The following is a 15,207-nucleotide window of genomic DNA, read 5'->3' as shown; positions in this document are numbered from 1 at the left end:
GAGCTTTAATGCCCTTTGTCCCTCAGACCACTCCATGTCGCGGTGTCCCCATAGCCGGGCCCCGCCCGCCCTCAGCTCCTGAGGGGCCCCCGCGCCCCGCCCGGCCCCGCCGCCCCTCACGGCGCGTGACGTCACGGCGGTGTGACGTCACCGCCCAATCCCTAGGGCGGCCGCCGCTGACATCAGGCCCCGGCGCGAGCGGCCCCGGCTGAGGGACGGGGCGGCGGCGGCGGCGGCAGCGGGGTAAGAGCCGGAGCGGAGCGGGCAGAGCAGGGGGGCTGCGGGACAGAGCTGCTTTGCGGGATTGGTTTTGGGGATTTGGGATCGCGGGGCTGCCCCGCTCCCGGCGCGACCGAATGAATGAGGTGGGGGAGGGGCGGCTTCCCCCGGCACCGCGCGGTCCCGTCCTTTGGGGACACTTCGGGGACGGGACCGGGGTGGGGACGGCTGTTCGGTGCTCGTGGCACTTTTGTGTCTCTCCGCAGACTCACTGGGAGCGGGCGGGTTTTGTTCGTGCCCATCACCCGCACCGGTCCCGTGGCTTCATCAGCGGAGACTGTGCCGGGTGTAGTGCCAGGGAATCGGGGAATGGTTTGGCTTGGAAGGGACTTTAAAAATCATCCAGTTCCACCCCCTGCCATGGGCAGGGACACCTTCCGCTATCCCAGGCTGCTCCAAGCCCCATCCAACCTGGCCTTGGACACTTCCAGGGATCCAGGGGCAGCCACAGCTTCTTCTGGGCACCCTATGCCAGGGGCTCCCCACTCTCACAGGGAACAATTCCTTCCCAATATCTCATCTAAACCTATTTTTTTTTTTAATGTTTAAAGCCACTATCCCTTGTCCTGTCCCTCCATTCATTGTCCCAAGTCCCTCTCCAGCTCTTTTGAAGCTCCTTTAGGCACTGGAAGGGGCTCTGAGGTCTCCTTGGAACCTTCTCTTCTCCAGGGGATTCCCCCCAGCTCTCCCAGCCTGGCTCCAGCCCTTGGAGCACCTCCATGGCCTCCTCTGGACTCTCTCCAGCAGCCCCACTGCTGTTGGTCTCACCTGAGAGGGACAGAGGTGCAGAGTCCCCTCCCTCCCCTCCTGCCCGCTCTGCCCAGCATACATTGGACGTTCTGCACTAATCTACCTTACCTGCTCCGGGAGTTTCACACCGTTCCGCAGCTTCGTAATCTCCCTTTTTTTTTTTTTTTTAATGTTTATTTTTGGTGGCTGAGGTCAGGTTTCCAGCGGGTTGCTCACGGCTCGGGCTGACGTCTCTTCTTGGCGAGCTCCGCCAGGGGCTCGGCCTCACCCGCGGCCGTGCGTCACCCCTGGGCCAGGAGCCGGCCGTGTGTGTCAAGGTTAATTCAGCCGAGCTCCCTGCCAGAGGGAACAGCTCCAGCCTGGACACTCTGGCACATCCACCCTGCCAGGGAACACCGGCAGGGACTCAGCGTCCCAGCCTGGGGGCTCTCGGAAGCAGAGGAATTGCCAGAGGGGAATGTGTGATGCATTTGGGCTGTCCAGCTGTCCGGGCAGCAATCACTGGGGTTGAGCTGAGAGTGTCCCTTAGTTCTTGCAGCCTGAGTGTTCCCAAATGCAGGGATCTGATGCAGTTTCCACTTGGGCACCAGAGAGGCTTTCCCATGGGCAGAGTGACTTGTGCTTCATCTTCTGGATGAAGGTGCTGTCTTTCTCTTGATAGAGAGAGAGCTGTAAAGCTCTGTATCAAGAGCTGTCAAGCTCTTGATACAGTTGGGAAAATTAGAGGAGCTTCCCAATGCTTAAGCAAATCTGCAGGTCTGAAGCAGAAACTGTGAGGTTTGGAGCCCATTGGGAGCTGAGAACTTGGAGCTCGGTGTGCTGCTGTGGACCATGTTCCCGAGGATGTGGTTGGGAATCTGTGAGATTCTGTGCCCTGCAGAGTCCCTTAATTTTCTTTGAAAGAAGGAAGTTCTGCATTCTTTGGTTTAGCTCCCTGGAGGAGCATCCCAGCAGCTGTGCAGCCCCAGAAATCCTGTGGGAGCTCTGGGGTTTGGTTTCATCTTTCTTTTCTCCTTCTCTCCCATTTTCTTTGAAGCTTGCAGTGGGACTTTCCAGACCAAGCCCATGACTTTCTTATCTTTCTTATCACCGTGATTAATAACTAATTAACAAGAACTGCTGGTTCTCATAAACATTTTTGACTTCTATGTGAGCAGCAGGTGTTGCTGCTTATGTAACACCTTGGAAACCTCACAGAGGATCAGCAGCTGGCACTTCACTCACTAAATGTCATTTTATGAATGCATCTTTTTTTTTTTTTCCTTTTTTCCCTCTCCCCATGTTTTAGTCCGCTTACAAACCCCAGAAATTTCCTGCTATCCCAGGCAGATTATTGTACATTGGAGCACGTGTTTGCTTTCTACGAATCTTTTGCACTGCCACTAATTAGTTTAAACTCTGTCCCTCGGCCGTGACCTGAGGCTGGCTGGTTCTGGGACTTGGAGGAGCTGCTTGTGCACCTTCAGAGCCCTTTCCCTGCCTATCCCAAACTTCCAGGCATTTCAAAATCAAGCAGGAGAGACTAGTGACATCCCTGGCTGCTGCTGTTCTCAAATACGTTTTTGTTGGTTTTTTTCCTAAGGTGTAGGACAACTCCTACTCTCTGTCAGGTTTTGATTGGCTTTCCAAAGAGGCTGTGTCCTATAAATTGCCTTCTCTGCTCTGCTTCTGCCTTCTGCCACCAGCTGAGACCCAGGTGAGTACAGGAGAGAGAAAATTCCATTGCCTAATCCTTGAAATTAGCTTTGGTTTTTGGTTTAAATTAGTGGGATGGGGGAAATAACTTTATTTCAGGATAAAGCTTCCTTATTTTGCTGAAGCTTTTCTATATTCAGTTGGAGTTGATAAATGAGATCAGGGACTGAGAAACTATTCAGAAGGGGATATGGGAGGGAGGTTTGAAAATATATCATGGAATTATGGAATGGTTTGTGTTGGAAGGGACCTTAGAGCTCATCCTGTTTCATGGGCAAGGACACCTTCCCCCATATATTACATATGCTACATATATTCTTCTACATATATTGTGGAGATAATTTTTTTCTCTTCAGTTCCCAACACAACAGAATTATTCTTCTTCGGGATAGTAAAAAGGAAAGCCTATAAAAATTTAAGTTATTTTACATCAGTTAAATTAATTTTTTGGTGTGTTCAGAGCTGCTAATAACTCCTGGAAGTTTTTTAAGATGGGAAATTTGGATCTGGCAGAATGGGCTTTCCTGTCTGAGTTGCTTTTGCAAGTTATTCACTGTATGGGGCTGACTTCAGCTGTTTGTGGAACTGTTTTGAAGGCATAATATTGATTTCTTTATATATCTGTGCATTTATGGCAACTTTCGTAGCCAGTCACATGTGGTTTTCCCCCCTTTGTATTTGAAATAGAAATAAATGGCATCAGTGGAGGTTTTTGCATCAGCTCTGCTGTTTCAGTGCCTGTATAAAATGCATTTACTGTTCTGAGTCAGACCTGGGAATAAATTCTCAGCTTAAGCCTTTGTGGTTTCCAAGTGTGTTTGCAAAAACCAGTCCAGACATTGGGAAACCAGTTTTAGTCACAGCCAACTTTTGTTTGTACTTTGCAGAGCTCAAAAATGCCTTTTCAGGTACTTGGAGTGGAAATTTTTTGTCACACAGACCACTGAGTGAATCTCAGTGCTGGAAGATTTTATTTTTCCATGCTGAAATAGGAAGGGATTAGCATGAGAGCTGGTGCTTGGGTCTGTGTCCACATGGAATTTGGATATTTCCAAGGATGGACACTCACCATCACCTCTCTGGGCATCTCAGACCAAGTCTTTTTGATCAGTTTAAATGTGTTTTTTTAATAATGCAATTTCATGAGGCTGTCTTACTAGACAATAGGCAGTTTAGCAAATCTGTATTTAAATAACAAAACGCTCTCAAGTACCAGAACATTCTCAGTCAGGTGACCTGAGAAGAGAAAGGAACACCCACATTAATCACTAGTTTGCTTTTCTCTGGAAGTGGAGTTCATCTGCAGCAATTTCTTGTGGGGAGCTTCCTGGTTCTCCTTTTTAGAATATACGCCCCAAGAAAGGATTTGACAGGGTAACCTCATCAGGCAAGTTTGAAATATGCTTTCATCTGAGAATTTACATATTCTAGACCCTTAGGAAAGAGTTAAGAATTGGTCATTGTTCAGAGGGGATAAGGAAAAAAATTAATGATTGTGCCTTGAAGATTTTATTTGAGAGAATTAAATTTGCACCACAGAAATGACCAGTTGTGGCTGCAGGTATCATTTATTTGGGATATTTTGCATTTCCTTTCCCAGTATGAAAGATTTGGAGAGAAAGAACCCCAAACTTGAATGCAGCACAGAGTAAATTATAATTATGTGAAATAATTAGGACATTTTCTTGATGCCTGGCTAAGCCCTGCCACTCCTCTGTTTTTGCTTTCTGGGTACCGTCCATCCTGAGTGTTAAATCGGGCTAAATCTCCCTTTTTCCCCAAGAGATTTCCTGCTGCCTCCTTGGCTCAGCAGCTCTTGCTGATGCAATCCTGAGGAGTTTTGCTTATTCACAGCAGCCTGCAAAACTTTCACTCCAAACGTGGCATCACAGCAGCTCTGTTTTATTCTGTATTTATGCTGAAAATCACAGTTTTGACTAATGTTCTAAAAAAGGTTTACATTTGAGTTTTACAGTGCTCTCCCTGTTCATTTTCCTGGAGTGTGGATGTTTTTCTGAGCTCACTCCAGGGAATACATTACCTCTGCTCTTGTTACATCCCAGGCTGCTTTCAGCCCTTGCTTGGCACAATCCCCCAGCCCTCGCATGGCATCAAATTCCTCTGGATCCCTGCAGAGTTTTCTGGGGGAGCGTTTAAAAGGGTTTAAAAGCCGTTTCATGGGGTTGAATCACTCGTGACTCACCTTTTCTCTCTCTCTCTCTCTCTCCTCGCAGCACACCTGAAAGGGGAAGATGCCAATCATCAGGAACCTGGGCAGAGCTGCCAGCCAGCTGCTGCAGAGCTCTGGCTGTGGCTGTGGGGTGTCCCTCGTGCCTGTCAGGGCCATCGGGGTGTCCCCACGCCAGGTGGCTTCCGACGCCAGCTTCCACTCGGTGACATTCTCCGAGTCGGATCACCCCCGAGTGCTAATCACAGGTCAGCATTCCTGGCACAGCTGGGCTCCTGCTTCTCACCTGAGCTTTCCCTCTGCTCTCCTCCCTCCCCAGAGAGCAGTTCTGGAAGTAAAAATGCCCCAAATATCCTGGAGTTGGGGATGATCTTTCCCACCGAGTGCTAAGATCAGAGTCCCATGTGAACTTTCCTATTTTAAATCCAGAACTCTTCTAAAACCAGTTCCTTAAGATAAAAACTTCCTGACTCACTGAGAAAATCATACTAATTCTTGATGTGAGAAGGATATTAATGGAATTCTGCACTGTGACCTCTCATTTTCCTCTGATTTTTGTCTCTTAGGTGGTCTTGGCCAGCTCGGAGTGGGACTTGCAAAGCTGCTGAGGTGGGTCCCCATTCCCTGGCTTGCTGTGAGTGAGGAATTCCAGCCTTAGCCATCACTTCTAGGAGCAAATGTTACCTGGAAAGTTGTTTATAAAAGAAATCCTATTTTTCAAATGCTGTTTTTGCCTCTTGGCTTTGTAAATAACGTTAATGGCTGGACTTGATCATCTTAAAGGTCTTTTCCTTAATGATTCTGTAATTAAATTTTCACCATAATTTTGTTTGTCCCTCCTGTGCTTGCTGTGGGTTCCTGACGTACTTTCTGCGTGTCCTTTGGTCATGATTCCCTAAATAGCAGGATTTTGTCTAAGGGACTGTCTGCTGAGTTGTTTGCTCCCAGTTAAATGGGAGTATTCAGAGCCTGAACCCTCAGAGTTTCCCTTCTTTTTCCTTCTCCTTTTCCCCTACCTCAAGCACAGTTACCTCCTTTTTTTTATGATTTGTTTTCAAGAAGTGTGGAATGCTCCAAGAGCTCTCCCTGATCCTTGTCCATATCCAGCTCAGCTCCAGTTTATCATTTGCTCACAGTCTTTACTGGAGGGCATTTGAACCAAGACCAGAAGTGAGCAGACTCACTGCACTCAACACTGTGGCAGTTTGGATATTTTCTACCATTTCTAAGATACATTTTAAAATTAACCAAATAATGGGAAGCCGGAATGTTCTCCAATGCCCCCAGATTTGCTCTCTCCAACAGCCTTGTGTTGGTTAGCACATTGTCACAATTTCTCTCTTTTATTTGCTTAGTTGATATAAAAGTAGCTGCAGTTACAACAATCCCAGTGGCTTTTGTTGTCTGTATGGGAGTAAATTATCCCTGGGTAAAATTTCCAGTAAGAAAAGGGTAGGAAAGTCTTTTCCCAACATATTTTCACTTTCTAAGAAATGTCTCTATCTGTATGCAGACCTTGACTGCTACTAGAAATATTTTATCATTTTTTAAGATGCTGTGTTGACATTTAATGGATTATTGGGGTGTTTTTTTGTTTAGTGCAGTAACTGATTTTATTGTGGAAAATATTGTTCCTCTGCTATCACTCCTGCAAAACAAAATAGCAACTGATGGATTATCTCAGAAAGCTGTGGACTCACTGTTCCCTGTGGGTATTTTTACACAGGAAACGCTTTGGAAAGAACAATGTGATCTTGTCTGACATTAGAAAGCCTGCAGATAATGTTTTTTATAGTGGTAAGTGACTGGGGAAGCACAGGGAAAAAAAAAATTGACTTTACCTCTGATGTTCATAAACTAATTATCAAAGTGATAAGTGGATTACACTGACAAGCTGCTGTTCAAACCTTCTACATAATACCTCCTTGCTTTGAAATCTTCCCAAGATGCTGTTTCTTCTCTTATTCCCTTTTCCTCAGTATTTCTCTTTGCATTTTTCACTGCTGCTTTTCCACTTTGAGGAACTATATTTCCTGCTGTAAAAAGAGGTGCTTTTCTGTTAGAGGGAGGAAGCTGGAAATGAAACTTGTGCTTTGTTTTTACATGCTCAGGGAATTTTTATTATGAGGTGGATATAGAGTAGTTTAATTTTCACTGGAAACCTGCTAAAATTTTCCCTCAACATCGCTGTTTAGTGATGTATTTAGGTGGTAGAAACAACAGCCTGAGCTTCATGCAGAACCTTCCTCCCATCCATTCCTGACAGCCAATTTCCCCCTGCTCCCATCTCCTCCAGGTCCTTTTATCTTCGCTGATATCTTGGACTACAAGAACCTGCGGGAGATCGTGGTGAACAATCGCATCACGTGGCTGTTCCACTACAGCGCCCTGCTCAGCGCCGTGGGAGAGGCCAACGTGCCCTTGGCCAGGGCTGTCAATATCACTGGTGTGTGCTGGCTTTGGAGTGCTCAAAGTTGGCTCAGGGGAGATTTAGGGGAGGGGGATATCAGGGAAAGGTTCTTCCCCAGAGGGTGTCAGGTACTGAACGGGCTCCCCAAGGAATGGGCACGGCCTCAAGGTTGCCAGAGCTCCAGGAGAGTTTGGACAATGCTCTCAGAGTGGGATTTTTGGGGTGTCTGTGCAGGGCCAGCAGTTGGGCTGGATGATCTTGATGGGTGTCTTCCAGCTGAGAATATTCTGTAAATATTCAGATATATTTATCTGAATAAATCCTGTTGTTTTGGGGTTTTTTTCCAGGTTTACACAATGTTCTGGATATTGCAGCTGAGCATAATTTGAGGCTTTTTGTTCCAAGCACCATTGGAGCCTTTGGACCCACCTCTCCTCGAGATCCAACTCCTGATCTCTGCATTCAGAGACCAAGAACAATCTATGGAGTCTCCAAGGTCCATGCTGAGCTCATGGGAGAAGTAAGATTTTCTTTTTATTATTTTTTTATTTCCTAAAAGGTCTGGGAGAATTTCACTGAAACAGATTTCTCAAAGAAGCTGTGGCTGCCCCATCCATGGAAGTGTCCAAGGCCAGGTTGGACAGGGCTTGGAGTAACCTGGGCTAGTGGAAGGTGCCCCTGTCCTTGGCAGGAGGTTGGAATGTTCTTTAAGGTCTCTTCCAACCCAAGCCATTCCATGATTCTATGATTGGAATTTCACTTTTAAGATTCCTCACTCATTCTTTTCTCCATTTTTCCTTCCTTCAGACTTTAGTACTCAGCGTCAGCTTGAGGCAGCTCTGAAGGTCAAATATCTTTTGAGTTTTGTTGGGGAAAGCACAAAGCATAGAAAACTGGCAAACAGCTGACTTTCAGTGTCATTTCTTTCCCTGTTTTTATGGCTTTGGCCTCTGTACCGATGTGAATGGCACTGCAGAAAGGACAGTGCACAAAGCCTTGTGACAGCAGGTACACGATGACTTTTTGCTCCTCCTCTCCAAAAAAAGACTTTAAAGCCAAAGCCTTGTGAGTCTGCACATGCACAACTTCTCTTTTGGGTTTATAGTTATTTATAAACAACATTTTTAAAGCTGGTATCTTTATACAGTTTCCTCACATTGGTCTGAGGACTGTATTATCGTGGAAAGTCTCACAAACTTGGGAGTGTTCAGTTTCTGAACATTGTAGACCCTACATGGGTAACATGACAATCCATATCAAAAGATCCATATTTACTGATATGGATGTGAGCTGAAAAAGGGCAAGCAGGGAGAACAGCAGCCAAGCAGGGGATAGGAGTTGTTCAATAATTCCTTTCCTTTCATCCCTGTCCTGGGACAGCTGAAGGTTCATCCTGTGTCAGATTTTTCCTGTGAAATCAATGGGTGTGTGACCAGCTCCTGGTGTGTAACTCTGTGTTTCTCCCCAGTACTACCACTACCGCTATGGCCTGGACTTCCGCTGCCTCAGGTATCCAGGGATTATCTCTGCTGATTCCCAGCCCGGGGGGGGAACAACTGGTGAGTGGCTGGTGCATGACAGGAGGGCTGGGGAGGATTTTTCACAATTACATGGAATGACAGGACACAGGGAATGGCTTCCCACTGCCAGAGGGCAGGGATGGATGGGATATTGGGAAGGAATTGTTCCCTGTGGAGGTGGTGAGGTCTGGTACAGGGTGCCCAGAGAAGCTGTGGCTGCCCCTGGATCCCTGGAAGTGTCCAAGGCCAGGCTGGGGGACTTGGAACAACCTGGGATAGTGAGTGGCATCCCTTCCTATGGCAGGGGATTGGAACTGGATGATCTTTAAATTCCCTTCCAACCCAAACCAATTTGTGATTTCATAATGAATATCACACAGTCCTGCTGCCAGATTTGAGACAGGACACTTTGGGGTTGGTCTGAGGTTTGACTGTCATGAAGTGCACAACACAAATCATACACATCCATTATTCTCTTCCCCAGATTATGCTGTCCAGATTTTCCATGATGCCATAAAGTCTGGCAAATTCAAGTGTTACCTGAGGCCAGACACCCGGCTGCCCATGATGTACATCGATGACTGCCTGAAGGCCACGCTGGAAATCATGGAGGCTCCTGCAGAAGCCCTGACCATGAGGACCTACAACATCAATGCCATGAGCTTCACTCCTGAGGACCTGGCCCAGGAGGTGCAGAAGTATGTCCCTGAGCTCCAGGTGACCTACAACGTGGATCAAGTCAGGCAGGCCATAGGTTAGTATCTTCTCTGGCAGTAGGTAGGAAAAAACATCATCAGGGACAAAATAAAGTCCCTTTCCTTTTTAAGAACTGACAAATTGCTCCTGTGCAGTTCAAGTCTTATGGTTCAAAATTCAGATTTAGTAGTGATGAAACATCTTAAAGTTCAAAGAGATTTTTCCTAAACCTCACCTTTCTTGGTTCTTTTTCCTGCAGCTGACAGCTGGCCCATGAACTTCGATGACAGCAACGCCCGCAGGGACTGGGGTTGGAAACACGATTATGACCTCCCCGAGCTGGTGACCACGATGTTTAGCTACCTTGGGTCTGACTCTAGGATTGCCCAAGCTAACTGAAATGCTTTCAGATGTTTCCAGATTTCCACAGAGGACCAGGAAGAAATGGCTGAATTTTAGTTTCTAATTTTGTCAGTTTTAGAGCATATCAGTTACAAAATTTAGTAAGTAGTGACTTGGGCAGAAGCATCCTGTAGCTGGAATGTCCTTTAGATAAACAACAGCACTGGGTGCTGTCCCCAAACACAGCACTGCTGACAAACAACAAACACAGAGTTCTTGAACTTTCACACTTAGGGAAAACCACCAAAAGTAGCACTTACTCCTGGCTGATGGCTCTCCAATCATTCCTACCTCTTCCTTGGCAAACAACGTGGGATAGCATTGTCCAGCCTGGCCTTTCAGGCATATCCCAAAAAGTTAATAATAGGTTTTGCATTTTCCTGGTGGAGGATGTTTAACCAAGCAAGACCCTTTTTACTCTTTACTTACAAAAGAGACATCAGAAAAGCTGTCTCATGTTTCCAAATTGCAGAGGGTCGTTGCAATTCCAGTTTGAAATCAAACTTTGCTCTATAGCTCCTATTTATATCTCTCTTTTAGTGCTGTCTAAGCATACACTTTTCTATACCAAGGGCATACAGAGTAGCATTCCTATGATGCTGCTTATAAATGTGAAGTGGAATAGAACTTGAATTCTCATCATGCTTTAAAAAAATCAGGGTTTACAAGCAAAGCTTTGTCCTGTTCTCTGCAAGTGTCATTGCTTTCAGTGTAACCTCAGAGGCAGAGCTGAAATCCGAAGAATTGTTCCATGGGTGTGTGAGTTTGGGTGGGATTTCAGGGAGGCCAAGCCCCTGGCTGGAGTTTTTAATAGTATTTTTGGTTCTCCCAGTTGTTTGGTGTCCCTGCATAGTGTCAGACTGCCTGGAACAAGTTTTAAAGGTGGGCTGAGGATGGAGCCTTACAGTAGAGTCGGATCAGCCTTGGAAATCTTTCCAGTTTCACCCCATTTTCCACATGCACTGTGTTTGTAGATGCTATTTATATGTAGCTCATACCCTTTTACCCTTCAGAGAGGGATCCAGAAGCTGAAACCATCTTCTAGCTACAGCTGAGAGCTGTTCTGCTCATTGACTTTCATGCACAGGAGATTCTGGGATGAACAAGGGAGTTTTGGTAGATGTGTGAGAGGAAGAGGTGTCAGTTCAAAAGCTGCTTAGGAGACTTCAGGAAATGACAAACTGGAGAGACAGGAAAGTCATTGTAGGTAAAATACCAGTTTCAATGGATGTGAGTCTGAGCTGTCAGCTACTCTAGCTGAGAAACAGCCTCCTCTGGGAGCTTTGGACTTTTTTTTTCAAAGAAAAAGTATTTTTCATTTTCAAAATGACTGGAAATTCCCTACAGAAATCTTTTTTTTTTTTTTTTTTTTCTTGTATACTCCAGTAATGTGTGTAGCTAAAAACATTCAAGTATTTTTATTTTTTTTTTTTGCCTACAACTTGTTTGCTCAGTTTTCTGTGACGGTGCTTGGTGGTTCTGAGTCTGTCGTGTTCTCTGTAACCCTGCCATGAGCAGACCTTTGTCTCTATGTGCAGGAGTTCCCCTGCAGGGAATATGTTTCCTCACAAAAGTAACCTTCCAATGAAGATTCTGTGGTGAAACCCACTTATTTGAAACATTTGTTACACTTGTATCTTTTGGTTTTGTACTTATTTTATCCTTTCATCTGTGTGCAAAGTAGGAATTTCCCAGGTATTTAAGCCCAAGAGTTGTGACTGTTACTGAAACATTTTTATATTGTTTACATTGCTGAAAGAACAAGTTTTTAAACTTTTGGCCACTGTTGTAACTCTCCCATAGCTCAAGTGTAATTTTTGGCCCAGTGGGCCAGTGAAGTCGGCCCCCCCTTCACACCCTGCTAGCAGAGGCTGCCTGGGCTTTGTCCTCTGCCCTGCCCAAAAGGATGGGATCCAGACTGGGTTATCTCCCAGGGACCTGGAGCCACCAAATATTGGGCTGGAAAGGAGCTGAAGTGTCTTGTCCACTCCTCAGTGCCTCTGTTCCACCCTCAGGAAGTGTAAAATAAAGAGTTGTTGATGGCTCTCACTCCATTTCCTTACATCACTCAAAGTCCTGGGGTCTGGTCCCCTCACCCTCATTCCCAGCTCCAGTTTAATTGGAGTCAACAAGAGGGAGGAGCAGGAATGTTCTTTCTTCTGAAACACTGTCCTTGGTGGTGGAATTACACAAAAGCCTTGGAACAGGTGTCAATTCAAACCTATGGCATTTTGAACACAGTTTTGTTTCTGCTGCCATAAGATTGCTGGCCTCATTTGGGAGCAGCCTTGAAGCAATTTAAATTTTTTTAAATCTGAAGTAAACCGTGTTCCAATAGAGAGTGGTCTGGAGGAAACTGTGGTGACAATCAGGAAATGTTACTAGATGTGTCTGCAAGGTCTGTGTCCTGTTTGAAATTCTCATTTTCAGTCTCACCAATGATCTGTATATTTTCCCCCTCTGTCTTCACATCAACTTGTCCTGTAATGATGTCACATTTTTTTTTCTGTATTAAACCAACTTGATGTGGTACAAAATATCTACCTTTTGCTACCTGTTAGATGTTTGACTTCTGGGCAGAGACTTCCCTCGTGACACTTGAGCACTGTGACTGTTAAATTACCAATTCAGGACAAAAAAAAAAAAAAGTAAAAAACAAAAAAGGTTGTTCAGAGTATTTTTTCAACTATTGTTAGTTGTGGGTAATGCCTACTTTAATAAAATCCTTTGCAGATGGATCCTGGGTTTGTCGTCCTTGGTGAGAGCAGTGCTGGAGTTCCTGCTCAGTGCTGGGAGCTCCAGGAGAGCTGGACTTGGGACAAGGGAGGGAGGGACAGGACACAGGGAATGGGATAGATGGGATATTGGGAAGGAATTGTTCCTTGGGAGGGTGGTGAGGCCCTGCTGTGTTTGTTTCTGTGTCTGAGCAGGTCCTGCCTCCAGCTGTTGCACAACCTGTGGTGGGTCAGCAGGAGTGAGGAGATCACACTCTTAACTCCCCACAGCCCCACCCTGCCTCCTTAATCCATGGATAAACCCTCCCTGCAGGTGAAACGAGGCCTTTCCTCCTCCCACACCTCAGCTTTCTCATGATGGGAATCTTTGGTGCAGAGAACATTCCCCTTGACCACAGATTAATGACTAATGTGGCCATTGTGCTTCGGAGGGTGCAGCACCGAGCTCTTCCCAGCTGCTTCCCTTTGATCCTTGCTCTGGATCTTGTCGAGTCCTGTTTGACACAAGCCCAGCCTGGCTTTTACAAGTGCCAGAGGTGACAGTGCTGCCTCCAGAGCTGCTGCAGCTGGAGCCAGGCTGGGAGAGCTGGGGAAAGCTCCAGGGAGAGCTCAGAGCCCCTTGCAGAGCCTAAAGGGGCTCCAGGAGAGCTGGAGAGGGACTGGGGACAAGGCATGGAGGGACAGGACACAGGGAATGGCTTCCACTGCCAGAGGGCAGGGATGGATGGGATATTGGGAAGGAATTGTTCCCTGGGAGGGTGGGGAGGCCCTGGCACAGGGTGCCCAGAGAAGCTGTGGCTGCCCCTGGATCCCTGGAAGTTGAGATCCCAGGCTGGATGGGTTTGGTGCAACGTGGGATAGTGGAAGGTGTCCCTGCCCATGGCTGGGTGTTGGAACTGGATAATTTTATGTCCCTTCCAACCCAAACCATTCCATAATTCCATGATTCTGTGAACTCTTCCACAGGCAGATGTGAAGCTGAATGGAAAACTGGGCTGGGAATGCATCCTCAGGAACTTCCCTGATGAGCTTTGGACCAATCCTAAAAAAGGAGGAGGTCCTTGGCAGGGCACACCCAGCTCCAAGGACACCAGGATCATTTTTTGGCACGGCATTTCTGCCTGGCATTGCTACCAGGGTGATGTCACCTGTGTGATGCAACGAGTCCTTCATCTCTCGAGCCTTTCCACATTTCCAGGTTAAAGATCCATCACTGGCAGAGCTGTTGCGAAAGGGGTGAGTCAGAGGTGAGAAAGTAAAGTCCAGATTTCATCCCCTTTGACCCAACACAGCCCAAAAGTCCCCAGATTTGGTGCATTTTTAAAGCTCTTCTTCCTGGACTCTTGTGATGCTGAGAGACTCTCACAGGAGGTTTAGGATAAATCCTTACCTTTCTAATCCTTGTAACTTTAAGGGAATGATGATGGTGATGATGATGATGATGATGCAGTGGCAGCAGAGCCACTCACACTGAGCTCAAAGCCTGGATGCTCTTCCAACACTGTTCCATTGCTGCCAAGAAGATTCCACTCATGGCTCTGGCTGATGCTTTTTAATGATTTTTTTTTTCCATGGCTGGGGATTAGGTATTTGCTGGGCTGGAGGATTGTGCCACTCTCCTGCCAGTTCCCAAATCCCTACCCATGGCAGCCACCTGCCACTCCACCAAAAGCTGCCTCTCCATCTCTTCCAAGACACTTGGAGCCTGACACAGCTTTACTTGTCTGCCCAGGGCAGGGGTCTCCACCCTGCTGAGGTGCCTGTTGAAGTGGAAAGTTTAATTTAAGGCTTAACTTGTCCTCTCCCCAGAAGCCATTAAACAGCTGGTGCTGGTTTAGCTGGGAGGCTGGAGCTGAGGTGGTGGAGGTTGCTGTGCTCTGGGCACAGAAGATGCAGAAATTACACAAATTTGGGATGTTCTTGGGGCAAGCAGCACTGCTGGGGAAGGAGAAGTTTATGGAAAGAAGATGCTCCAAGGGCTGGAGCCCCTCTGCTCTGGAGAAAGGCTGGGGGACCATGGGATGTTACCTGGAGCAGAGAAGGATCCAGGGAGAGCTCAGAGCCCCTTCCAGAGCCTAAAGGGGCTCCAGGAGAGCTGGAGAGGGACTGGGGACAAGGGATGGAGGGACAGGAAAAGGGGCTTTAAGTTGGAAGAGGACAAAGCTAGATGGGATATTGAGAAGGAATTTTTTCCTGTGAGGGTGGTCAGGCCCTGGCACAGGGTGCCCAGAGAAGCTGTGGCTGCCCCTGGATCCCTGGAAGTGTTCCAGGCCAGGTTGGACGGGGCTTGGAACAATCTGGGGCAGTGGAAGTTGTCCGTGCCCATGGCAAAGGGTGACACTGGCTAATTTTTAATTTCCCTTCCCACCTGTTCTGGGATTCTATGGAAAGTTTTTTCCATGTCCAAGCTTGGTGTCAGAGAAACATCTGGTCCAGGATTCTTCTTTAAAATCGAAGAAGCTGCTCAAAGAATGATTTTGAAGAAGTGGGAAGGTGGAGGATTCTCCATCCTCACACATTGAGCCCAGGACA

At 46.9% G+C, this 15,207-nt stretch overlaps 1 protein-coding gene across 1 annotated transcript; it reads left to right on the top strand.

Annotated features, from left to right (window-relative positions):
* The first annotated feature begins 205 nt into the window (after window positions 1–205).
* LOC106863199 (L-threonine 3-dehydrogenase, mitochondrial-like) lies at window positions 206–11,559 on the top strand. Its single transcript, XM_088162562.1, has 10 exons — window positions 206–243; window positions 2,612–2,725; window positions 4,959–5,160; window positions 5,479–5,521; window positions 6,639–6,709; window positions 7,209–7,358; window positions 7,670–7,842; window positions 8,791–8,881; window positions 9,327–9,596; window positions 9,798–11,559. The coding sequence occupies exons 3-10, from the start codon at window positions 4,977–4,979 to the stop codon at window positions 9,935–9,937; spliced, it is 1,122 nt and encodes a 373-aa protein (XP_088018688.1). The 5' UTR covers window positions 206–243; window positions 2,612–2,725; window positions 4,959–4,976; the 3' UTR covers window positions 9,938–11,559.
* Window positions 11,560–15,207: the final 3,648 nt, after the last annotated feature.

Source organism: Sturnus vulgaris, chromosome 3 (assembly GCF_052056855.1).
Source record: "Sturnus vulgaris isolate bStuVul1 chromosome 3, bStuVul1.hap1, whole genome shotgun sequence".
Classification (NCBI taxonomy): domain Eukaryota; kingdom Metazoa; phylum Chordata; class Aves; order Passeriformes; family Sturnidae; genus Sturnus; species Sturnus vulgaris.
The sequence above is the reverse complement of the archived record's forward strand: the minus strand, read 5'-3'. Positions and strand labels throughout refer to the sequence as shown.